The sequence below is a fragment of the Haliotis cracherodii genome, unplaced genomic scaffold (assembly GCF_022045235.1).
Source record: "Haliotis cracherodii isolate W230 unplaced genomic scaffold, xgHalCrac1.p SCAF_16, whole genome shotgun sequence".
Lineage (NCBI taxonomy): Eukaryota > Metazoa > Mollusca > Gastropoda > Lepetellida > Haliotidae > Haliotis > Haliotis cracherodii.
Window position 1 is genome coordinate 16,450,001 of NW_027266271.1, and position 27,221 is coordinate 16,477,221.

Sequence of the window (27,221 nt, forward strand, 5' to 3'; positions counted from 1 at the left end):
TATTTACTAAACAGCTAAGATGTTCTCACAACTCCCTTCGCGATATAAGGTAAATTTTCATTGGATGGTTTTACTCTTTGTGATACTTTTACTGAGCTCATTCAAATGGTTTCAATCTTATTTATTCAATTCGAATTACCCTAAGAAATAATCACACTCAAAACATGGATCTTTATTTCAAGGATTTATGTTTGAAGGATAAAACTATTATCCTTCTTTAATGACTGTATCGTGACATATGCTTTAACAGATTACATATTGTTGTAACATAATCAGCCCGTCCACGACACCGTGCCTGAATTAATAGCAGGTCCATTATACGTCAAACATACATCGCTGAATAACGTCTTTAGGATACGGAGTACTGGGGTGGATGTTCTGTATTCCAGAAGCACAATGTGCTGACATTATACGCCTGCCATCTCGTTCTCGGCTCTGTACCAGGAAGTTGAAAGGTGACTTTTTCTGAATGCCTGATACGATCCCAGTTCATCTTCCGGATAGCAGGGATCATATATTTGTAATACGATAACGAGAACGTGACAGTCTCTGGTATATTGCCAAATAAATCACGTACATGGTTGTGCCGTTTCATTTTTATGAATGGCGTTAACATATAAAATGTGCATAACTTATATGCATTATCTTCATATGGTTATTACAGCAAATATTTGTCTTTGCCTAGAAGTTTTTTTTTTACTGACGCTTTGTCGATTTGACGTGAAATGTTAATTCAGTGAAGGTACGACCAGGGTGCCGTTGTACAAAACAAACTTTAGCGTGCGACTGTCTAAAGCCTATGTTAAGGTATGGGGGTTACGACCACATTAGCGCTAAGATTGCTTTATGCAACGGCACCCTGGTCCGTAACGCTAGAGTGACGTCACTGCGTCCTGTAATGCATTCAATCAACAACCTGCAGGGCACGGGTGGCCCAGTCGTCTAAGGCGCCGCGATTCGCTGTGCAGAGTTGCGTCCCTTGGTCACGCCAGAAACCTATGATTGTGGGTTCGAACCCCGGTTCGCCCCGATTATGTTTCTAGGTTTGTCAGCACCATACCCGTGCTCGTGGGTATCACCGAAGTGGTAAACGTCTGAGACCTGCATCACTTGGGGCTTTCCTCCCACATTAAGCTGACACGCCGTGATATAACTGGAATACTGTTAAAAGCGGCGTTAAACCCCAACTCACTCAATCAATCAATCAATCAACAACCTAACACAACCAGTAGTTGGTGGTGTGATACTGTCATGCCATACTGTCACACAATCAAAGAGTTTTAATTTTTCATTCTAATCTGAAGTTGAGACAACCTGTGAACCAATTTCGTCGACTCATATGAGAACGGATTCCGTACCTACGTAACATTGAAACATCCGACTCCCAAGAGGTTTGGTTTGTTGTTGGTTAACACCGCACTGAGGAATATTCAACCTATAAGACGGCAATCTGTACATAATCGAGTCTAGACTAGACAATCCAGTGATTGATATCATGAACAACAACGCACACCAGCAGTACGATGACACGCAATTAACCTAACCATGGAGCCTGACACCCGAACCATTAAGTCGCATCTAACGATCACCATAGGTCGCTGGGATCAATTCCAACCTGCAATTCCCACCGGGTCATGAAGACGCCGATCACGGGACTCAGGTACAGCAAAGATATTTAAATAAAATCTCTCAGGGAATACTTGCAGTAGATATACTACCGGGCAAAAGAAAGTATACACATGGATTTGACCAAAACATAAATTACAGACGTTATCAAAACGTTACTAGGCTGACAGTTCCCCTAAATACTGCAAATGCCAGGCCCAAAACACAAATATGATAGCCTATGAGATGCATGTCCATCGGATAACCATTATCTTTGTTTCATATTTAACCACAATCAAACACGTGTGTATACTTTCTTTTCCGACAGTTTAAATGAGAACAAAATGCATTAACAGTCTTGTACCACATATTACAACTATCGATGGCTAGATATATAATTACAATTGAGGTGGATCAATGGAAAGCGTCTTACGTATATCTTGTCATCCTCGTATCTCTCCTTCAGAACCTTCAAAACAGTGTCTTCTGTAAGCCTGCTCAGCTGGGTCAGGTCACTGACGGACGTCTCGTCCTTCCATCGTATACTACTGCGGGCAGGCATCATGGGGGCTGTATCCTTTAATCCACACCAGCTTTAATCCTTCACAGGAAAGTTAAACCTCTACACTGTGTATCATATCCTGCTGTAAGTCAGTTGGCTATTGTTGAAGTGAAGTACTTATATTCCCATAGTCCGTTCTGCAAAGATCAAAATTATTTTTTGACAAAAAAACTCAAATATATCCTTGCATCGAGAAGTACACATATATTTTGAATCACTGCTGTGAAAAGCTGTCCAGAACAGAATTGAAGAAAACGTACGCACATGCCATTACATACAAATACGCTGTACATGACGGTACACATAATCACGTACAACTAAAATTGATTATTTAAATTGTCACGTACATCTAAGAATCTGGGTGTATATGATGAGATAAATATGACGTTATAAAAAAGCTCATTTTAACCAAAAAAATTGTCATCAAAAACTGGTTTCAACAGGAGCAATGGCTTGTGTGAGATCAATGAACCATATTGACGTTATCGATTACCAAGACGTCACATCACTCTCTAGATCTGCCAGTGAGGGGCGGTCGGGTAGCCTAGTGATTAACGCGTTCGCTCGTCATGCCGATTCCGACATGGGTACAATGTGTGAAGCCCATTTCTGGTGTCCCCCGCCGTGATATTGCTGGACTATTGCTAAAAGCGGCGTAAAACCATACTCACTCACTATCTCCGCTACTGAAACTGGTTTGATGTCCCTTTTACATTCGAGACACTGGTTATTACTGTTTTTAAAATGGAGAATGTGAAGGAATGATATTGGTAATAAATACAATCTCACTCTCGTGTCGTTTGATAGCAAATATATCAACATTCGTCGAGACAAGTTGTATACCTTTAAAGATTCGTGTTGATATATTTGATATCATTTGTTTCTTTTTGTTTGTTGTTTGACGCCGCACTCCGCACTATTCCAGCTATGTAGCGGCGGTCTGTAAATAATCGAGTCTGGACCAGACAATCCAGTAGTTTACATTATGAGCATCGCAATTGGGATACGATGACATGCATCAACCACGTCAGCTAGTCTGACCACCCGATCCCGTTAGTGGCCTCTTACGACAAGCATAGTCTCCTTTTACGGCAAACATGGGTTGTTGAAGACCTATTCTACCCCGGATCTTCACGGGTCTATTTGATATCAAGAGGCACGAGGCTTTGCTTCTCTATATGTTACGAAATCCGTGTATGATATCATATTTGTAAAATATGTTTTGAAGCTATGCTCACGGGCCCTTCCATTTCGACAATGGGCAAACATTATGTGTTGTTTCAACCAAGTGTAAATGTTTTGAGATATAACCATTCTTGCCAATATTCTAGCACGGTTTTTTAACCAATACGACAGTACATGAATGACAAAAATTTAAAAAGAAATTGATCATGATGATCACTTACCACCTTTTAGAACAACATCGGCCACCTTTGTCGATAAGCACAAGAGCTCCCTAGTTAGACCACACGAGAAATATACACTAACCCATCACAACCCGCTGACGGATTATGCACATACGAAATGTGAGCAGACGATCCCAAGTCACGTGACGCCCCCAGCAGACGACAATGTTGGTGCAGCGAAGCTTGACAGCATTAAGTCTCTCCGGAACAATGTACCTGGTTGGAAGATGATAGCCAGCTTTTGATCCAGGTGTGTGATTCCTGAGAAGAATCTACTGTCTCACATAAAAGTGCCAAGGAATCTTAAAAATAACGACACTGATACAAACACTGGTCACCAATAGCCATTATGAACGTAATACGTATTAGCAGCTGTACGAGAATTCTACTGCATTAGACAATCTTGCAAGGACGATCTGTACATGCATGCTGGAAGGTTTTATCATATATCTTCTCGATATGATGCACAACGGGTATCACGGATAGACTCTTTATAACACGTCCCCGAAAGGCAGGTTTTAATCATTGCTCAACCGTACACGTTCAGGAACAGGGGGCCTATATTCGTTGATGTTGAAGTTCAAATCCGTTAAGAAGGTTTAAATGACAATGAGTAACAAAGACGCTGACATGCCATACTTTCTTCAAGGGAGTGGTGTCACACGCAGCGTATGGGTATTGTAATGATATTAGGTATAGGAATACTTTGTATACGACATTCCCTGAAGCTGTCGTGTGTGCAACTCTTTAAAATGCTAGTAGCGTGCTCGAAAATAGTTTACCTGACACCCCTTAAACAAGTTCAAAGTACTCTTTAGTGGTGTAATATAAAACTGAATATTTATCTTCTTAAGAATTAGCGTTTACTTCTAATTTTAACGCCATATCGTGGATCATTTTATGCACTAACTATCGTTATACAACTTTATATTATATGTATAGGATATTGTATAATCATATTATATTACATATGTGTTTTAAATATCTCCTAACTATTGTATCATTGTGAATTCCTTTTTCAGAAGCATCTTGGCTTGGTGTTACCTGTATACGTGTTATAATATGTTTTGTATCCCCTTCTCCCTCTTTCTCCTCTGCCCCTCTTCCTCCTCTTTCTCCCCTGCCCCTCTTCCTCGCCCACTTTCTCCTCTGTCCCTCTTCCTCCCTCTTTCTCCTCTACCCCCCTTCCTCCCTCTTTCTCCTCTGCCCCTCTTCCTCGCCCACTTTCTCCTAAGCCCCTCTCCTAGCCCACTTTCTCCTCTGCCCCTCTTCTTCCCCCTCTTTCTCCTCTGCCCCTCTTCCTCCATCATTTCTGCTCTGCTCTTCTTCCTCCCACTTTCTCCTGAGCCCCTCTTCCTAGCCCACCTTTTCCTGTGTCCCTATACCTCGCCCACTTTCTCCTATGCCCCTTTCCTCTCCCCCTCTTTCTCCTGTGCCCCTCTTCCTCTCCCACTTTCTCCTGTGCCCTTCTTCCTCTCCCTCCCTCTTTCTCCTCAGCCTTTCTTCCTCTTTCTCCAATTCTCCCTCTCCCTCCCCCTGCCTCCCCCTCCCTCTGCCACTCCCTCCCTTTGCTTCTCCTCCTTGCTCCCTCTGTCTCTCCCCTTCCTCTTCCTCTCCTGACACAAACACCTAGTCTCAGTAAACATCTTTTGTACTTATATCAAACAGCTGTTTTAAGAACTGATGCATTAGTAACGTATGACACCTAAATAATCTCGCCCTCTTTCTCCCCTCCTCTCCACGCCTCTCCCACCCTCTTCCTCTCCCGCCCCCTTCCTCTCCCCATCCTGTCAACAATGCGTAGCCTAAGTATATACACCCTGAATGTGAAGGTGTTGGGTTACTGTTCCTCTATAGTGACCGACTACTAGAAGCTATGCATGCTGTGGACTGAGGCTCGTGATCACCTGCTCTACCAGGAAGTTGCGGTGACGGGCTTCAGCCCCAGCTCTCCAACAATAGACTCTGATTACCTGTTTCAGACAGTGGATGTCTCAAGGAATGTGACGAACAGATTGACCTGCTCCAAGAAGTTGTTTTGAAGCTAACTAGCGCGGAAAGAAGAAATGCGTATTTCTTAAGGGTAAACCAATTTAAATGTAACATGATAGTCACGGTGTATTCATAACGTAGAAGTTGTGCAGGCAGATGGAATGCTATATTTTAGGGAACAAGTTTGAGATGACGTTACTGATCAGATGATAACATTCACAACCGCTGTAAACTACGTTCCTTGGGGCAGTATGAATCAGGGTTTAAGCGATACTGCGGCTGGTATGAATCATGGATGGTGCGTCACTGAGGCCAGGATCAAACATGGTTTAAAAGATTGTGAGGCCCGTATGAAACAGAGTGAAAGCGTTATTGAGGCCAGTATGAAACAGGGTTTAAGCATTATTGGGGCCAGTATGAAACAGGGTTTAAGCGTCATTGAGAACAGTATGAAGCAGGGTTTTAGTGTTACTAATGCCAGTATAAAGCAGGGTCTAAGCGTTACTGAGGCCAGTATGAAACATGGTTTAAACGATTGTGAGGCCTGTATGAAACAGAGTTTAAGCGTTATTGAGGCCAGCATGAAACAGGGTTTAAGCGTTATTGAGGCCAGTATGAAACAGTGTTTAAGCGTTATTGAGGCCAGTATGAAACAGGGTTTAAGTGTTGCTGAAGCCAGTATGAAACATGGTTTAAACGATTGTGAGGCCAGTATGAAAGAGAGTTTAAGCGTTATTGGGGCCAGTATGACACAGGGTTTAAGCATTATTGAGGCCAGTATGAAACATGGTTTAAGCGTTTGTGAGGTCAGCATGAAACAGAGTTTAAGCGTTATTGGGGCCAGTATGATACAGGGTTTACGCGTTGCTGAGGCCAGTATGAAACATGGTTTAAGCGTTTGTGAGGCCCATATGAAACAGAGTTTAAGCGTTATTGAGGTCAGTATGACACAGGGTTTACGCGTTGCTGAGGCCAGTGTGAAACAGGGTTTTAGTGTTGCTGATGCCAGTATGAAACAGGGTTTAAACGTCATTGAGGACAGTATGAAACATGGTTTAAGCGTTATTAGGGCCAGTGTGTAACAGGGCTTTATTGTTACTGGTGCCAGTATGAAACAGGGTTTAAGCGTTTTGGGGGCCAATAGAAAACAGGGTTTAAGCGTTGTTGGGGTCAGTATGAAACAGGGCTTAATAGTTATTCGGGCCAGTATGAAGCAGGGTCTAAGCGTTACTGAGACAACTAGGAAACAGGGTTTGCGTGTTACTGATACCAATAGGAAACAGTGTAGGCGTTATTGAGACCAATAGGAAACAGGGTTTGCGTTTTAATGATACCAATAGGAAACAGTGTAGGCGTTACTGAGACCAATAGGAAACAGGGTTTGCGTGTTACTGATACCAATAGGAAACAGTGTAGGCGTTATTGAGACCAATAGGAAACAGGGTTTGCGTGTTAATGATACCATTAGGAAACAGTGTAGGCGTTACTGAGACCAATAGGAAACAGGGTTTGTGAGTTACTAAGGCCAGGGGGAAATTCAACTTGATTTCTACCTGTCACTGCTTATACACTGGGGGAAACAGTGACAACCAAGGCCCCGTTCCTCAAAGCGATCTTAGCGATCTCCTACTCCTATACTCTAATACTGAATTGCCACAACAGGGCCCAGGAGCTGGTAATTTAAGAACGGGACCATGTAGTTAGTCAACACAATGTCATACTCGCTGCATAAATATATGGTTACTGTATATCTAATTCATTCGATACAAATGATTTAAACTAAAAAAAATTTGAAATGTCTTTAGAAAAAATGGCAAATATGCGGACCTCGCTTTCGACATGTCACGCTTGCATCCCAAGTACCAAGTTGTCCGACTCCCCATTGTTCTCTGTGCCTTAGGTTTGGTACCTCCCAATCTGTTGACAGACATTGGGAAAGTACCCGGGTTTGCTGCCAGGAATACAGCCCTTCTGACAAACTGGGTAATGCTGAAGGCTGCAGTGTTGGGGCGTCTTCACATTCTCCGAAAGGTTCTGTGTTGGGTTGACTAGGCAGCGCTTCCTGGGAGAAGTTCCATTCGCTGTCTGGGCTGCGTGTAGAGAGGGCAAGGGCACTGATCTGATGATGAGCCTAACCAGCCTGACTGTGCCAGGATCACACAAACCCTCTTTGCTGCATGTGTTATTTTAATCTGTACATAATAATATAAAAATAAAAGTAGGGTTTCACAAATTAATGATCGATGGCATATTTACTTTGTGACATGACTAAGTGGTTGATTGATCCAAGCATACTTTGAGCCTTTGGTGAACGAGCATGTCTTGGAATGATTGATGCTTGGTTGATTCTTACATTTACAGCAACACTTAACGTTATGAATCATATACATATATAAACCACCTTGGGGCGTGTTTTGTATGGAATACTAGAAGGGACATTGTCGCGTTGTCTCGCTTTCAAAAAAGCACAAATCGTCAAAATTAACCAAACGCGACAATGCGACGATGTCCCTTCCAGTCTTCTATGTATTGTAATGCATGGAGGGAGATCAAGATATATTGGTTATGATATATGACTTACATGACAAGACGATTTCTTCTGGTTGGAAAATTACTTTCTCTATGTCTCTTTCCCCTCCTCACTGACACACATTTCACGGTGTCCTATTTGCCACCGTGTCTGTCTCCCTCTCTCCGAGTGAGTGAGTATGGTCTTACACCAGAAATGGGCTTCACACATTGAACCCATGTCGGGAATCGAACCCGGGTCTTCAGCGTGACGAGCGAACGCTTTAACCACTAGGCTACCCGACCGCCTCCCCCCCCCCCCCACCCCCCCCCCATCCCCCCTATCTAAGAGAGGGAGACAGAGAGAGACAGACACGCAAATACTCCCTCCCTCTTCGTTCTCACACACGTACTGCCACATACACATTCCTTTTTTCTATCCTTCTAACTTCGGAAATGTATTCACATATTCAACCCCTATGTCATTCGACCACGCAATATTACCAAATGCCACATATGGCCTATTGATCGGCTGCGAAACAGAAGGGAAACAAACCCACAACGGTTTAAAGGGATAAACACAGTGAGTACATAAGGTCAACCTCATGTGCATTGTATGGTGACTGCCCATTGTGTGAATGTCTCCCTTCTGGCCTGCGGGACAAACTGTATTCACTCAGTGGTCGGTGATGGCAAACATACTAGAGTGTCTGTCTAATGTGCACATGATACGAACACTTACAAAAAATAATATCCTGCCTATCAACAAGAAAATTTATTTAAAAATATGAAATGGGTTTCTCAACAGCCTTTGTCAGATCTGGTATAGTTTCCTCTCGTATGAAACTCTCACTTATAAATGACATATGAACTGTCTGGATAAATGAAATGTCGACCAATAAGTGAACATGCAATTATTTCTTCTCGTGCGAAACTTGTACACACTGTATCACGACGACTGCAAACACCTAAAATATGTTTTGTAAATAAATTCATTTGATTGACATCAGTATTTAAAATAACAACGACCATGGAACTCAACTCTACTGTGGTATTGAAATGTGGGGTAGTTGTACTCTTCCCTAAGTCGTATTCAAGCTGTATGATGGCGGCCTATTAATAAACGAGTCTGGGCCAATACAGTCTGCGCCCATCGAGACAACCCAGTTATTGATATTGTGAGCAACAATCCACGAAGTCTCTAAACAAATAGCTTCTCCTCGAAACGTTGGTGATATTATAAACGTGTTGGTGAGATTATAACATGCACGTATGCAGTATGTAATTTATACGCGCGTATTTGTAAATGGGACAAAAACATTTCCTTAATCATTAGAAATCCATTGCACGATTCCGACTATACCATGAGCATGTGTTTAGGAATCACTATCAAATAGAGATAATACAGGCTTTTGCGAAAAAGTGAGCGTATCCTGCCCCACCGCTGACACCGGTTGCAAACACATTTAAAGGAAAGGCAATTGTTAGCCTTAAAACACACGGGATCATACATGTCTCCCGTCAAACCTTTTGAAAACGTTGCTGGGGTTTTGAATGTTGTGACCTTGATCAAAAACGTTTGAGCAAGAGTCGTATGACGGCGCTCTTTGAAATCTTCGTAGAAAGAGTTGTGAAATGTAGACACCAAAGGCTGGAATTGTTAGAATATTGCGCTACATAACGGTAAAGCTGACGTATGGAAAATTTAAGTCTCTTGTTATCCGAGTGAAGGCACTTCGTGAATCCCTTCTAGGTCTCCCGTCGTGAATCTACTGCGTAATGCAAGGTGAGGCGCCATACACCGACATATATATTTAAAAAGACAATATATGAAATTGTTATCTCTCCATGCTCAAACATGCTTCACAATATCTTTGTCAAATCTGGTTTTGATTATTCAGACAGCTAGTTGGTAACCTAATGGGTAAAAACTGTGCCCATCTCGTCCCTGATCTGTTTCTCTTTGCGAACGGGGGCACGGGTGGCCCAGTCGTCTAAGGCGCCGCGATTCGCTGTGCAGAGTTGCGTCCCTTGGGCACGCCAGAAACCTAGGATTGTGGGTTCGAATCCCGGTTCGCCCCGATTATGTTTCTAGGTTTGTCAGCACCATACCCGTGCTCGTGGGTTTCACCGAAGTGGTAAACGTCTGAGACCTGCATCACTTCGGGCTTTCCTCCCACATTAAGCTGGCACGCCGTGATATAACTGGAATAGTGTTAAAAGCGGCGTTAAAACCCAACTCACTCACTCACTCACTCACATGCGATGATTGCTCTATACTGTTTTATCAATTTTAATGCGAAGGAGTAAGGTACCTCAGAATCGAAGCCAAATCATCAGCAAGTCTGATTTTATCACTGAACCACTTCAAACTGTGAAAGATGTCTGAACAATCACAGATGAACACTAATGTCACAGTTATGTCGGCTCAAAACTGATACCCCCTTGTAGTTACCACACTTTGTGTATATCTTTTGCCACAGATTACTTGAGATTACTATGTCCTGGATGTTTCCTGTGGTCACCCCACAGTTCATCTTGTGGGGTGAGGACAGGCACACACGAGAAGCAGTACATTCAACACCAATGAGCTTAGGAGATACGAGGCCACAAGAACATTTATTCTCGATTCTTTGGGAGTAACATTTTGTGTTAAGATATAAGGATTCTTTTTGACGAATACACATCGCAATACTACTCAGTGTGGTCAGACATACCTATACTTTCCCTATACTAAAGTAATACAAAGAATTGGACGTGTTTGAAACTGTGAACGAACGAACGAACGAACGGAAGTCGAAGCTGACGAAGTCGTAATTCTGCGTGGCTACCGAGATGTTGACTATATACATGAATTTGAGCCTTGTGTACGAAACGAAATACAAATTTATTGCGACTATCCTCGGACATCGAGAGCGCTTTGGTCCAAGAGGAAGACGTCTAACTGGGTACAGTACTGGTTGTTGGTCGCCTTCCCCTTGACATTGCGGAACTTTGGGTACGACCTGTTGTTCAGGACGAAGAAGTTCGCCCGAACATGAAGTCCGGTGTAGGGATCACCTACAAATAAAAAATACATCATAACTGAACATGAAAGACTTAGGATCGGGACTGAGAAAGCCATTCAATCAAAATAAGTGTAGGCATCTGAGACAACAAGGCTCAGCTCTTGTAAGAGATGTGTGAGTTTGATCCAAATCTGAAGTAAACAGTTTTACAATTATCTCATGGCGTGTCATTTTCATGTGGGAGAAAATACCGAAATGATGCAATTCTTAAAAACATAGATAGACGTTTAAAGGATATGATTGAGGCAGTGAACAAAACACCGAAGGACAAACCTCACACTGTCCAAACTAAATTACAAAGCACGAGGTGAGGTGAATTTGGGGTTTTACGTCGCGTTCAAAACTATTGCCCTTATATAGCGACGTGCATGCACGTGTGTGTGTTTGTGTGTGTTTGTGTGTGTGTTTGTGTGTGTGTGTGTTTGTGTGTGTGTGTTTGTGTGTGTGTGTTTGTGTGTGTGTGTGTGTGGCTGCTTGTACTAGTCTGGACTGATGCTGATTTATACTGCTAGCCCACTGATCGAGATACCATGCCGCAGTTTAACATGAATACCCCACTCAGACACAGTATACTCCGAGCCGACCAGTCCTTGTTTTAGCCCCTATGCCGAACGCCAGACAGGGTAACAACAAGTACCATCGTTTAACGTCTTTTGGTATGACGCGGCCGGGGATTACAAAGCACGATGCATTCATAAGACCATAAATACGATAAAAAACATGAACCATGACTGCAGTGATAGGGGTCTTCTAGTTGTTGTTGTTTGTTGTTTAACGCCGCACTCGGCAATATTCCAGCTATATGACGGCGGTCTTTAAATCCAGTCCGGACCAGACAATCCAGTGATTGACACCATGAGCATAGATCCAAGCAATTGATATGTACAATGTGTGAAGCCCATTTCTGGCGTCCCCCGCCGTAATATTGCTGAAATATTGCTAAAATGGGCGTGCATACTCACTAACTCCCTTTTATGCCACGACTACGTAAACAGGCTTTCCTGACAACGGTACTCATATTCGGATTGGCCCACCTAAACGAGTTTGATGATTTTGCTCGTTTGTTTGTTTGTTTGTTTGTTTGTTTGTTTGGTGTATGACGCCACACGCAGCACTATTCAAGCTGTAGAAGGGCGGCCTGTAAATAATTGAGTCTGAACCAGACCATCAACTGATCGATATTGTACGCCAGGATCCACGACGTCGGGCTTCAGTGATACGTAATCAACAAAGTCAACAACACCCGGTCCGTTATTTTGTATTTGACCCTTACCGGTTTGTCGGAAACACTTACCTAAAAAAATCCGCGGCCCATCCTGAACAATCGCCATGTTGTGATTCTGTAGAATATTCTGAAAAAATATGTCATGTGCATGTTGAATATAAACGTATATGGTTTCACAAACATCACGTGCTTGTTCAAGCAGACCTCACCGACAATCAACACTCTAGTCAGCACAGACAGGACCAGAGGTGGTGGGGATTGCCAAAGATAAACAATCCGGAAAGTAGTAAAGCGTGCTTGTATGGCATTATTTCTTCTCAACACTTAAGAGTTTTTACTTCGTCAGTAATATAACCGAGGCATTTTCTCAAACCGGAAGGAGCTGGAAATGATTTCTTCTACAGTCTAACGGGGCGGTCGGGTAGCCTAGTGGTCAAAGCGTTCGCTCGTCAAGCCGAAGACCCGGGTTCGAATCCCGACATGGGTACAATGCGAGGAGCCCATTTCTTGTGTCCCACGCTGTGATATTGCTGGAGTATTGCTAAAAGCGGCGTAAGGTCAAACTCACTCACTCACTCACACACTCTAGCGTCTAACATCAGCAATGCGTAGAAAGAAATCATGAAAATCTGTTCATTCTATTTTGGGAATCAACAGAATCTAGTGATTTCTCTGACTTAAATCATGTGTGAAGCCAATTTCTGGTGCCCCCCGCTGTGATATTTCTAAAAGCGGCACAAAATACTCACTCAATCACTCATTCACTAATTTAATTCATGTTATGGTTGATATATAATTTATCTATAATTTTGCATAATGACCTACAGTTTTGTCCGTTTTATTTGTTCTAAATGCAGTCTTAGAAAGGCCAGTGATTTCCCGGATTAGAATGAACTGCATGAACAAAAGCATGACGTCATCATAATTGTTTCATAGAGGGTAACTGATGAGCGACAGCATGGGTATATTGTTAAGCTTGCAGATTGGGTAATGAGTGAGTGAGTGAGTTGGGTTTAACCCCGCTTTTAACAGTATTCCAGTTATATCGCGGCGTGTCAGCTTAATGTGGGAGGAAAGCCCGAAGTGGTGCAGGTCTCAGACGTTTACCACTTCGGTGAAACCCACGAGCATGGGTATGGTGCTGACAAACCTAGAAACATAATCGGGGCGAACCGGGATTCGAACCCACAATCATAGGTTTCTGGCGTGCCCAAGGGACACAACTCTGCACAGCGAATCGCGGCGCCTTAGACGACTGGGCCACCCGTGCCCCCGATTGCGTAATGGATAGAGGCATAGTTTAATTACATTTAGAACTGTAAATTCCGATCTTTATACCTGCTGTTTTGAAAGAACAAATCGTAGAAGTAACGGAGAGCAAGTCATATGGTCATTACATTTTGTTGATTGATTCATCAACTATGAGAGTAGCTAATTGTATGGGTCTATAACGGACCTACATCGTCATTGGCATGATGTCATGTACTTGTCAGTTGACATGTTGACTGCGGTCAGTGGGAATAAAATGCCCGGGAATAAAAGAATACGTCAAGTGTTATTCATTACCAATCTTTAAAATACTCTTTATAACACACTTTTTTTCAGCTAATAAAATGTAAATACTATAAAACAATAATGACAATATCACATACATTCTACAAAACAGTATTGTTATTATCATATTGTTACAAGACGGGGTCTAAGACGCCGGAATTTGCTTTGCGGAGTTGCGTCCCTTGGACACGCCAGAAACCTATGATCGTGGGTTCGAATTGCGGTTCGCCCCATTGTTTCTAGGTATATCGGCGCCATACCCGTGCTCGTGGGTTTCACTAAAGTGGTTAACGTCTGCATCACTTCGGGCTTTCATCCCACATCAAGCCGACACGCCGTGATATAACTGGAATACTGTTCAAAGCGGCGTTAAACATACCTCACTCTCTCACAGTTATAAGACGGTTTGTTTGTTTGTTGTTTATTGTTTATTGTTCAGCAATATTCCACCTATATGACAGTGGTCAGAAATAATCGAACTTGACCAGACAATCTAGTGACTGACATCATGAGCTTCGATCCACGCAATTGAGATTGATGACATGCATCAACCAAGTCAGCGAGCCTGACCACCCGATCCCATTAGTCGCCTCTTACGACAAGCATGGTCACCTTTTACGGCAAACATGGGTTGCTGAAGACCTATTCTACCTCGGATCATCACGGCTAGACTAATATTTAGTCTATGAAATCTTATATTACACAATACACTTCTTAACTCTAAAAAAATAATAAAAAATTTCCCTCTGCTGATTTCATGTGGATAAGAGCTAGCTAGAGTTGGCTAGACTTGCTTTTGTATACGTTTTCATAAAAAAATATATTCCACAGTCCTGGTGCAGGACTACTTCACGGTCTTAAACTTTGTATAAGACGGTAGCAATAGCATTCGTGACCAACTCGTGTTATTCCGGGACAAGCCTTCTTGCAGGTTACGGAAAGGGGCGAGTAGTGCCGAATGTAGCAATAGTTGTGGAAAAGGTCACGCCAACTAATAACACTGGACTTGTCATGCGGGGCCCTGTCAATCAAAGATTATAAGTGGGCCATGATGTACGTCATTCATTCGACATGCCATTATCCCGACAGACAACCAAATACTGGCCTTTGATTGGCTGACATCAACAAAAAGGTTGAGGCTACTTCCTGGATTCCACGTCTCTGAAACTGGAGACCATGATCACGGATGAAGCAACCGTTTGTCTCCATCACACGTGGCTGGTCATGAGGAACTACCCGCGGTATGAGCATCTCACTGAGACTTAACGATACACATAAACGCAGTGATACAATAAGATCGATTAACGATAACGTATAAACATCTGGATTGGTAATCTTTTGTATGCGGCAACTGGTAAAGGTGTATTGAGTGCTGCTGAATGTAAACTTGTAGGGCCACATATATAACTATTCAAATGTAGAGGGACTATTATTACATTACGGGTTGGGAGAATATTGTTATTGCATGGCTACACCATTTCACCATGAGAAATAGTTCTCGCTGACTCATATTCTTCTGTGCGTACTTACTGACGGTTTGGTTAAGTGAATTACGTATACAGTAGGCTAACAATAGCAATTGCACAGCTGCCACGACCCAAATATGTCCCCTCACTGTCTCTAATCAGTTACTCAGGATCAAAAATAGACGTTGGGGAAGGCTAGGGAGTAGAGGTCAACAAGTAAATTTAACTACCTATTACATGTGTATTTCAACAAGTGTATTGTTCATGTCAATATGGTTCATATCTGATTATAAAATACTACAATTTAACTATCTATTACATGTGTATTTCAACAAGTGTATTGTTCATGTCAATATGGTCCATATCCGATTATAAAATACTAAAATTTAACTACCTATTACATGTGTATTTCAACAAGTGTATTGTTCATGTCAATATGGTCCATATTCGATTATAAAATACTAAAATTTAACTACCTATTACATGTGTATTTCAACAAGTGTATTGTTCATGTCAATATGGTTTATATCTGATTATAAAATACTAAGATCAAACTAGCTATTACATGTGTCTTTTAACAAGTGTATTGTTCATGTCAATATGGTTCATATCTGATTATAAAATACTACAATTTAACTACCTATTACATGTGTATTTCAACAAGTGTATTGTTCATGTCAATATGGTCCATATCCGATTATAAAATACTAAAATTTAACTACCTATTACATGTGTATTTCAACAAGTGTATTGTTCATGTCAATATGGTTCATATCTGATTATACAATACTAAAATTTAACTACCTATTACATGTGTATTTTAACAAGTGTATTGTTCATGTCAATGTGGTTCATATCCGATTATAAAATACTAAAATTTAACTACCTATTACATGTGTATTTCAACAAGTGTATTGTTCATGTCAATGTGATCCATATTCGATGATAAAATACTAAAATTTAACTAGCTATTACATGTGTATTTCCACAAGTGTATTGTTCATGTCAATATGGTTCATATCTGATTATACAATACTAAAATTTAACTACCTATTACATGTGTATTTTAACAAGTGTATTGTTCATGTCAATATGGTCCATATCCGATTATAAAATACTAAAATTTAACTACCAATTACATGTCTATTTCAACAAGTGTACTGTTCATGTCAATATGGTCCATATCCGATTATAAAATACTGAAATCTAAATAGCTATTACATGTCTATTTCAACAAGTGTATTGTTCATGTCAATATGGTTCATATTCGATTATAAAATACTAAAAGTTAACTACCTATTACATGTGTATTTCAACAAGTGTATTGTTCATGTCAACATGGTACATATCTGATTATAAAATACTAAAATTTAACTACCTATTACATGTGTATTTCAACAAGTGTATTGTTCATGTCAATATGGTCCATATTCTATTATAAAATACTAAAATTTAACTACCTATTACATGTGTATTTCAACAAGTGTATTGTTCATGTCAATATGGTTCATATTCGATTATAAAATACTAAAATTTAACTACCTATTACATGTGTATTTCAACAAGTGTATTGTTCATGTCAATATGGTCCATATTCTATTATAAAATACTAAAATTTAACTACCTATTACATGTGTATTTCAACAAGTGTATTGTTCATGTCAATATGGTCCATATCCGATTATAAAATACTAAAATTTAACTACCTATTACATGTGTATTTCAACAAGTGTATTGTTCATGTCAATATGGTCCATATCTGATTATACAATACTAAAATTTAACTACCTATTACATGTGTATTTCAAGAAGTGTATTGTTCATGTCAATATGGTCCATATTCGATAATAAAATACTAAAATTTAACTAGCTATTACACGTGTATTTCAACAAGTGTATTGTTCATGTCAATATGGTCCATATTTATTCTCACACATTATAGTCCCGTGTAAAATATGTAGACGGGGCGTTTCCAGCCATCTGCTCAGGACAATGCACATTTATTTGTATGGGCGAATATGACTCCTTATCCGCGGACCATTAAGAAAACATAAAATTATGCTTATTCCTGGACAAACGAAGTGTTAGTAGTCATATCATTGTGTATGTAATAATTATGCTATAACCGTACAGTCAACTTGCTTTTAACAGTGTCTCCGTTCCAGATGACAAATTATTTAAATATGTTACTTTGTTGTATGAATATTCATTTACACAAAGCTATCTCAGCGCTAAGACGATCTCAACTTGCATACTGAACATACATCACTGACCTGAATATCTCCATGTTCAGACAGCACGCCCATAGATAATTATTTGGATATTACAACATAACCATGATCAGTTAATCCTGAAATTTGTTAAACTGAGAAACTGAATAAATCTAGACTTGCTAAGTATTTTAGACTTATGATTTTAGATATTTTTGTTTCCATGATGGACACGAGAGACTAATGTATGTCTTCAGCTCTTTACTCTTCACATAAAGGAAAAAGTGGCCTGTTGAATAACATACTGTACTATCCATGAACAATGCTCGGGTTATTGTAACCCTTCTCTGCTGGGCCACTGGTATACCCCCATAACTAATCAGTCCGAGTGATATACCATTAGTTATATATCACTGTCACTTTGTAAAGCCAGTAGGAGCACGGGAGAGACAGGGTCGCATTTTCCCTCCGATGTTTTTTATTAACAAATGTCACAAGGATAATTCGACCTAACCTCCACCCGTTGGTTAACATCTACATACATTGAGAGTTTGGGTGAAAGACCTAATTTAGAATCAATATACTTTAGATTTGATAATATGCTTTTCAGTTTTGATTATGTATTTCGGGCTTACTTACTCCCCCACCACCTTCACCACCTTCACCACCAGACACACACCACCACTCCACTCTGAGTCTCAGATACGCTCTTACGGGCCTGTGTGCTACCTGAACACATGACTTCTAAGCATTAAAATTGGGTTAAAATCCATTTTCATCTACGAAGTATGATGATATATGTCAGACTAAATTACATACGTTAGCACCGCCTCCGTGATCTAGTGGTACAGCGTCCGCCAGGAGAGCGGAATATCCGGGGTTCGATCCCCGGCCGCGTCCTACCAAAAGACGTTAAAAGATGGTACTTTTTGTTACCCTGTCTGGCGTTTGGCATTAAGGGGATAAAACAAAGACTGGTCGGCTCTGAGTCAGTATACTGTGTCTGAGTGGGGTATTCATGTCAAACTGCGGCATGGTATCTCAGTGGCCGAGCACTATAAATCGGCAGTCCGGACAAGTACAAGCAGCCACACAAACACACACATGTACATGCACGTCGCTATATAAGGGCAATAATCTTGGACGCGACGTTAAACCCAATTTCACCTCACCTCACCTCACATACGTTAGCTTTTTATCTTAGCCCTTATCCAGCCTCTATGTCTCACTGTGGCCAAAGCAACTTTTCGAAGCTTTTATTCAGTTCTCGACGTAACTTACGTCGTGGAGGCTGTCACTGGATAAAGGGGAGAGTCTCATAAACTATATGCACAAATAGTCATTCACTGAGCATGCCAGGCCGCTCATTGCCCGTCTCTGGGGTAGTTTTACCATGTAATTTCACCAACGTAAACAGAAGGACAAAGACAAAGAACTTATGGAATCGGACAACGTGTGGAGAAATACGATATGTACAGACGTTAGGGGATACTTAATTAACTTTTTGTATCATGTAAACCACAAATTTGTTCTGTAAATGTATATTACAACTGCGACATTATCATACTTGGGACTATACTATATATAGTGAAGATAAAATGTGAAAACAGAGCAGAACATCTCTCACTGAAACCAGTGTTGACTCTCATCTTTGTCTGTGGTTACTTACGTCAAGGTGGGTCTGGTTGAAGCCAGGGTTGAGTCTCATCTTTGTCTGTGGTTACATACGTCAAGGTGGGTCTGACTGAAGCCAGGGTTGAGTCTCATCTCGGCCTGTGGTTACATACGTCAAGGCGGGTCTGACTGAAGCCGAGGGTGGAATCTTATCTCGGCCTGTGGTTACATACGTCAAGGTGGGTCTGACTGAAGCCAGGGTTGAGTCTCATCTTTGTCTGTGGTTACATACGTCAAGGTGGGTCTGACTGAAGCCAGGGTTGAATCTCATCTTTGTCTGTGGTTACTTACGTCAAGGTGGGTCTGACGGAAGCCAGGGCTGAGTCTCATCTTTGTCTGTGGTTACTTACGTCAAGGTAGATCTGATTGAAGCCGGGGTTGAGTCTCATCGTTGTCTGTGGTTACTTACCTCAAGGTGGGGTGTGATTGAAGGCGGGGTTGAATCTTATCTCGGCCTGTGGTTACTTACGTCAAGGTGGGTCTGACTGAAGCCGGGGTTGAGTCTCATCTTTGTCTGTGGTTACATACGTCAAGGTGGGTCTGACTGAAGCCAGGGTTGAGTCTCATCGTTGTCTGTGGTTATTTACGTCATGGTGGGTCTGATTGAAGCCAGTGTTGAGTCTCATCTTTGTCTGTGGTTACTTACGTCAAGATGAGGTCTGACTGATGCCATGAACATCTGCCACCATCTCTCATAGAAGGGCCTTGGTACGGGGATGAGGCCAAGCTCCCCAGCGTACATCTCGGTCTGTTCTGCCTCCAGGTTGAAGGACACCAGCCATGGCTTCATGTCAGTGTTGAAGCGTACAATCTTCACTCTGTGGCCGAATCTAACATAGTACACATTACATTTTAATACAATATTTGATGTTTATATCCAAATGGACTGATAAGAGATAATAATTCATGCTTTAAGTTTGTAGCCAAAATATTTGATAACTTATCCCTATTCTTCAACAGTTTTATTGAATAGAAGTTAAATCGAATCAAATGAACCAGAAACACACCGTGAACACAAAGCTGAAAATTAGACCAGTGTTGAAATATGGCGATCACTTTATAAATAAATCTAATGTTGCATTAAGTACGAGTGACAGAAAAGTTCTGAGCCTAACTGTGATCGACTGCGTTGATGGCTGCTAATTGTTTTAACATAATCCCCTCCGAGACCCACACTTCTGCCAACGATGTTGGAGTGCCTGGATCCCAAGTTTTTGAAGATGAGGAAATCTTACGGTGCCAAATCTGGTGAATACGGGGGATGTTCCATGAAGCAGACTCACGCATTGCAACAATGACGGATCAACACACCTTCCACGACGTGCAGCCTTGATATTCTCACGCAGTTGCCTCAGCAGATTAGAGTAATATTGGTCATAAATGGTCTGACCTTTCGGGGGACAGTCTACCAGTAGGATTCCTTTGGAATCACAGAAAACCGAAGCCATCACCTTTCCTGCTTATTGAACAGACTTTGCCGTCTTCTTCGGAGGAAGAGAGATGTCATATGCTTCCACAGCTTTGTGTTGTGTTTAGTCTGGCTGATAGTGGAGAGCCCAAGACTCTCCGAATTCCCTTGTTACAATTGGCTCATCAAAGTCAGCTAGGAGATGATGAAGCTGGAACGTTTCTGATCAGTCAAAGAGTCAGAAGCTTCGGAACCCAGCGTCCTGAAACCTGTGTCATTCCCAGTTCATTCCCCAGAATCTTCTAAACTCTCTCATCGGACATGCCTTCTGTAATGGCTATTTCACGTAAGGTGAGACGTCGATCACCTATAACCATATCACTTGGGCACGCCGGAAACCTATGATCCTGATTTCGAAATCCCGTTTCGCCTGGATCATAATTCTAGGAAGGACTGCACCGATCATGTGCTCAAGGGTTTCATTAAAGTGGTAAATGAATAACACCTGCATCACTTCAGGCTTTTCCTCCCCCATCAAACTGACAAGCCGTGATATAACTGGAATACTGCTAAAAGTGGCGTTAAACCAAACTCACTCACTCATAACCATATCGTGAATTTTATCAACATTTTCCTTAGTGGTGGCTGCTAAAGGTCTTCCTGATGTTGGATCATCTTCGAGGAGTTCTCTTCCCACCATCAACTAAAGTTGATGGCATGGACAGCTGTTGGAGTTAACTCTTTCATTTGGAGATACTAGATGACAGTGCTGTAACCAACGGTGTCCATTGTCATCAAGAAACTATACCTAGTCACTTGATGCCTGCAGCTTGGTTGTGGATTTGATTCCACTGCAGTCTGTAAGCAAGGAAGGTTGGTTGGTTGGTTTGTTGTTTTACGCCGCACTCAGCTATATGAAGGCAGTCTGTTAATAATCGAGTCTGGACCAGACAGTCCAGTTATTGACATCATGAACATCGATCCACGCAATTGGGATCGATGACATGCATCAACCAAGTCTGCGACCCTGACCACCCGATCCCGTTAGTCGTTTTTTACGACAAGCATAGTCGCCGTTTACGGCAAGCATGGGCTGCTGAAGACCTATTCTACCCCGGATCTTCACGGGTCGTAACCATGGAAGGTATTGCACTTAATACATGCGCACAGTTAAGGGTGTACTATGCACCCCTCGTAGTTAGGCACAGAACTTTTCAACCACACATCGTTACATTAACTGTTGTCGTAGACGTTGCACTGCGCCGTTACCTATGGTAGGCTCCAACAGCTGTCTCTGGGGAGTCGCCTGCAGCGTTGTAAATACAGGACAGACGATGCCATTCCGAGAAGTACATATTCAGCGTGCCTTGATCCGTGTCTGACAACAGTGGACGTGTGGATTTGTATGCATATGAGAATTTAATATTGGGCAAAATAGGAAATAAATGTTTCTTATACCATGCTTCGTGTACGCGTGACGGAAGCGTGGAGAAGATATGGGGAAAGTATAACATCACAGCTTCCAGGAATTATCTGATCATAGCCTTTGGGTATTCTCATAGCCTCCAGATAGAATTTCATGGCCTCCACGCATTAGCTTATAGTATCCAGGTATCAGTCATAGCCTCCAGATATAATCTTATAGACTCTAGGTATTTCTTATAGCCTTCCGTTGGTAACTCATAGACTCCGGGTATGTTCTTTTAGCCTCCAGGTATTATCTCATAGCTTCCAGGTATGACCCTTTAGCCTCCATGTAATATCTCATAGCCTCCAGGTGTTATCTCGTGGCCTCCAGATATTACTAAATAGCTTCCCGATATTACCTCACATTATTCGCGTATCCTTTCGTTACCTCCAGATATGATCTCATGTATCCGGATTATCTCGTGGTTCTCCAGATATTATCTCATAGCCTCAAGGTCTTCAGATATTGTCTAGTGTTCTCCATATATCATCTCATGATCTCTAGATAAATAAATGGCCCTCGTTCCATCTTTGTCTTGAAATAATTACAAACGTATTTAAAAGTAACATTGGGAAGATCGATTAGAAAAGATAATATTACTCGGGGATGATCGACTACAGAAAGTTATTATATCTGTATTCCCTTTACGTGCCACCTGGCGCATGCAGTAAGACGTAGTTAGTTGGTAAATAATACGTTCAATGCGGGCTGAAAGAAACATGGTAATAAAAATGTCTGATTGCTCAAATGGTGTCACATTGTAGTTTAAGAGACACGCTGGTAACTACAGATGGACAGTAGATTATTTCCATGAGACCACGTGTGTACGTTAAGAAACAAACAATTCATTTATAAAATCTGATCTTATTACAGTTTAATGTCAAGTTTAGACTGAATAGGTTGTGCGTTGCAATTTTCATATCCTTTCCCAAGTTAACTTAAGCACACGGTAAAGGGCCTTATAACCTTGACCACATTTCGATCAGACATAAAACGAAACTTTCCAGAAAACGCCACGCCTATTGTCTGCTGTGGCCCTTTAACCATTACTGATAGACATAGGGGTAAAACTGCTACCCTAAATAAAACAATGGCACATTTACCATCGTAACTTTGTTCTGCTTTGGCCATGTTCTTAAGCGCCTTGAATGTTTTAGTGGAAGGCTTGATCACCATGACGCCAGAGTTGAAGAGGTCAGTCCAAGTAGCTTCCGGCACGGCCGATAACTCTGGGTGCTGAAACAACTCGTCCACGTTTCTCAACACCTGGAATACGAACATGTACACTGCACGTATGTAGGTACTAACAGGCGGATTATATTTAGAATTAAGCATCATATGATTAAGAATTGACTTTAATATTGTTTTTGGAGATATAAACGTAAAACTCGGTGTGCACACATATCAGAGCAGCGAATTTACATAAAGTGCATTAATAAATCCATATGCCAACTGATTGAAGGTCACCAAAGCAACATCTGGGATGAAAGCATAGTAAGTTTGTTCTGATATTAACATATAGATGGTTTAAAATTTGTCCTATATTTCTCATATAACTATCTTTTATCACGAGCAATGATTGGAGTGCAACAAATGTCTGGAGGAATCCATAGATAGTCAAAGAAACAAGTCAAGCATTAACATATATCAAGACATCTATCTACTCATATAACATACTACTCAACACTTGCTAAGGACTACGCCTGTAACTAAAGATGACTGTTGGCCCTTAGCTTATCCTGAACAGTATACTTCTAAATGCAACCTATCGTTACCCTCTGTCACATAAACACGTCTATTGTTATTTGTTACATTGGTTGGTTTGTTGTTTAACGCCGCAATCGGCAATATCCCAGCTATATGACGACGGCATGTAAATAATAAAATATGAAACAGGCAATCCAGAGATTGATATTATGAGCAACGACCCACACCGCCGTCCACTATGAAACCGAGCCTCCAATCAGAATGAGGGATTCTGAAATGTCATGGTAGAATTATGTTTATTCCAATCAAAATACAGAATTCTTATATGTCATGGTATAATTCTGTTTATTCCAACCTCGGGTTTATTCTGATTGGAATAAACATAATTCTACCATGACATTTTAAAATACTGCATTCTGATTGGAATAAACACGATATATACAAATACATTTCAATACTCACAATAGTGTCAGAATGAAGGTAGACAATTTTGTCGTATTCTTTGAACGACCATGCCCGGAGTTTGCCGAACAGTGGCGAAGGAGGCTGGTCACCTTTCCTCACTTTGACTGGCTTTATATCAACGACTTTATCAAAACGGACGTCCAACATATCTCTGTTGAGGAAGTATAACACTATTAAAGTGATACGCCATAGAATGACTGATAAATTCATAAACGAGTGGGGGGAACGGGTGGCACAGTCGTCTAAGGCGCCGTGAATTTCTGTGCAGAGTAACGTCCCTTAGGCACGCCAGAAACCTATGATTGTTGGTTCGAATCCCGGTTCGCCCCGATTATGTTTCTAGGTTTGTCAGCATCATACGCGTGCTCGTGGGTTTCACCGAAGTGGTAAACGTCCGAGACCTGCATCACTTCGGGCTTTCCTCCCACATTAAGCTGACACGCCGTGATATAACTGTAATACTGTTAAAAGCGGGGTTAAACCCAACACACTCACTCATGAACGAGTGAGCGAGCACACAAGATTTGCGCCTCTTAAGAAGACTTGACAAACAGTAGCCCGACAGTTCTATCCAACTTAGTTATTTCCAGGTAGACAGATGAACATTTAAAATGAGGTTTGCCATATTGTTGAAACGTCACGAACCTCTCAAGCATGTTAATAAAGACAAAAAATCATTTTGTAAGGATATAACGATAGCTACTTCACCTTATCAACCAAGATACTGTGTCTGTAACCATGGCAACAATGCAGTTATTGGTCTGTGTATTGTTTAAAGATTGTTGAAGTACCATGGCACCAATAGCTGTGACGTCATCCACTGCCATGGTAACGTAGGCATTCTTTGAAGTACAGCTGGAGGAAAAGTTTACCATGAGAGCTCTGAATACAATAACGACGCGGTAAAGAGAAATTAAACTATAGCATCCGACGTATTCAGCACCCGAGTATTTAAAAATTCCAATTCCACGTCGTTTGATGTTGGTTTGTTGTTTAACGCCGCACTCAGCAATATTCCATCTTTATGAAGGCAGTCTGTAAATAATTGAGACTGGACCAGACAGTCCACTGATTGACATCATGAGCATCGATCTACGAAATTGGGATACGATGACATGCATCAAGCAAGCCAGCGAGTCTGACCACCCGATCCGATTAGTCGCCTCTTACGACAATCATGGGTTGCTGAAGATCAGTTCTTACCCGGATCCTCACGGGTCTACGCGTCGTTTGAAATAGGTTCAGCTTAATTTCACATCGTTTGAAATAGGTTAAGCTTTTCAATATTAAATTGCGATAAAAGCAATGCATTATAACTATGTAAACGATAGATATTCATATTACACAATAAAGTTTGTTTGTTTGTTGTTTTTTTATGCCGAACTCAGCAATATTCCAGCTATATGAAGGCGGTCTGTAAATAATCGAGTCTGGACCAGACAATCCAGTGATTGACATCATGGGCATCGATCCACGCAGTTGAGAAACGATGACATGCATCAACCAAGTCAGCGAGCCTGACCACCCGATGATGTTAGTCGCCTCTTACGACAAGCAAAGTCATCTTTTTACGGCAAGCATGGGTTGCTGGAGACCTATTCTACCCCGAATCTTCACAGGCCTGCTCGATAAAGTAATTTAAATTCAATTCCCAATACATAAGGGGGCCCTAATTGGAGATGGGACATTCAAGCGTTGAATCCGGCAAGGCATAACATATGCCGGTACAAACAAAGGTACAGAATACCCAGGAAAACAATATTGGAGCATTCTCTAATATAGTAGATCACAGTCCTTGGCAAACCTACCTACAGCGATACAGTCTTTCCGTAGACACTCAAGCACCAAATTTAATTCAACCTACCTCCCAGCTTTCAGACAGCAAATTTGATCTACGACCAGAATACATGAAATAAAGAATAACTGTCGGTATTTTGGCTTGTTCATCCTGGAACTCAAGACTGAAGAAAATAATGTCAAGCGTTTGTGCGATACGTTCTGAAGATAAGAACCATGTTCAAGATGTGTAACTATACATACTGATCGTATTGGGCAATCGGTAGCTAAGACATGGGTTATACGAACACATATCTGGTGACTTATCGTCCAGCGGTTCACATACAAATGACACCATGAGTTATATATACCTGATATATACACTGTTCACTGACATATTGCCCCAAAATGTTCACTGATATACTGCCCTACTGTAAACTGATATATTGCCCTACTGTCAACTGACATATTGCCCACCCTGTTAACTGACATATTTCCCCACTGTTAAGTGATACATTGCCCTACTGTTAACTGATACATTGCCCTACTGTTAACTGATATATTGCCCACCCTGTTAACTGATATATTTCCCCACTGTTAAGTGATATATTGCCCTCATTGTTTACTGATATATTTCCCTCACTGTTAACTGATATATAGGTCACACTATTAACTGATATATAGCCATCACCGTTAACTGATATTTAGCCCTCACTGTTCACTAAAATGTTGCTCACACTACAACTAGAAATGTAGAACACGTATCCAAACGCACCTACTATGGATGAAAGTTTGTAGTAAGTATAACATGTGGTTCCAGCTGGTACTACGTCAATGAACTAGAAGAACGTTAAAGGTGAAACAGGACATAAGTCTTATCTGTATAGCATGGTCAACCTGCTCTGCGAGTCATGTTTCGCGTCCTTTATCTCTCCGGTCTAATCTGTCGAGTTCACCATTCGGAAGGTTCCCATCGTCCGATTCCCCGAATGGCAGTCCTTATTATGAGCTCGAGTCTCGAGTAAGCTGTCTGGAAGAACCCAGCTTACTCACAGGTGAACTTAGTACTAGTATGTAGCGAAAAAATATCTTATTTCGCGGACGATTTCCGTAGTATAAGACAACTA

At 41.4% G+C, this 27,221-nt stretch overlaps 3 protein-coding genes across 5 annotated transcripts in view; all 3 read right to left on the reverse strand.

Moving 5' to 3' along the window:
* Positions 1-3,788, reverse strand: part of LOC139463879 (chitin synthase chs-1-like) — a 47,275-nt gene extending 43,487 nt beyond the window's left edge. For 2 of the 3 annotated variants that reach the window (XM_071245291.1, XM_071245289.1), the window contains exons 1-2: positions 3,574-3,788; positions 2,039-2,304 (exon numbers count right to left, since the gene is read on the reverse strand). In XM_071245291.1, the coding sequence (XP_071101392.1) occupies positions 2,039-2,170 (132 nt within the window). In that variant the 5' untranslated portion in view covers positions 2,171-2,304; positions 3,574-3,788. The remainder of the gene's footprint in view (positions 1-2,038; positions 2,305-3,573) is intronic. The other variant, XM_071245290.1, reaches the window with a different exon arrangement.
* Positions 3,789-4,929: 1,141 nt separating this feature from the next.
* Positions 4,930-5,359, reverse strand: LOC139463595 (octapeptide-repeat protein T2-like). Its single transcript, XM_071244865.1, has 2 exons — positions 5,293-5,359; positions 4,930-5,189 (listed from the first exon to the last, which is right to left on the reverse strand). The coding sequence occupies exons 1-2, from the start codon at positions 5,357-5,359 to the stop codon at positions 4,930-4,932; spliced, it is 327 nt and encodes a 108-aa protein (XP_071100966.1).
* A 5,365-nt stretch (positions 5,360-10,724) lies between these two features.
* On the reverse strand, positions 10,725-26,282 carry LOC139463421 (glycogenin-1-like). Its single transcript, XM_071244679.1, has 8 exons — positions 26,183-26,282; positions 25,027-25,173; positions 24,316-24,469; positions 23,250-23,412; positions 21,948-22,056; positions 19,917-20,100; positions 12,436-12,493; positions 10,725-11,133 (listed from the first exon to the last, which is right to left on the reverse strand). Exons 1-8 carry the CDS (start codon positions 26,263-26,265, stop codon positions 10,970-10,972), a joined length of 1,062 nt encoding a protein of 353 aa, XP_071100780.1. The 5' UTR covers positions 26,266-26,282; the 3' UTR covers positions 10,725-10,969.
* Positions 26,283-27,221: the final 939 nt, after the last annotated feature.

Excerpts from the sequence above, each read along its gene's own strand:
- LOC139463595 (XM_071244865.1), bottom strand. The coding sequence starts at position 5,359 with ATGGGGAGAGGAAGGGGGCGGGAGAGGAAGAGGGTGGGAGAGGCGTGG. Across the intron at positions 5,190-5,292 it reads GAGAGGAGGGGAGAAAGAGG|GAGAGGAAGAGGAAGGGGAG; the intron begins GCGAGATTATTT and ends TGTTTGTGTCAG.
- LOC139463421 (XM_071244679.1), bottom strand. The coding sequence starts at position 26,265 with ATGAACAAGCCAAAATACCGACAGTTATTCTTTATTTCATGTATTCTG. Across the intron at positions 25,174-26,182 it reads TGCTGTCTGAAAGCTGGGAG|CTGTACTTCAAAGAATGCCT; the intron begins GTAGGTTGAATT and ends CTTTTCCTCCAG. Across the intron at positions 11,134-12,435 it reads TGGGCCGCGGATTTTTTTAG|GTGATCCCTACACCGGACTT; the intron begins GTAAGTGTTTCC and ends TTTTATTTGTAG.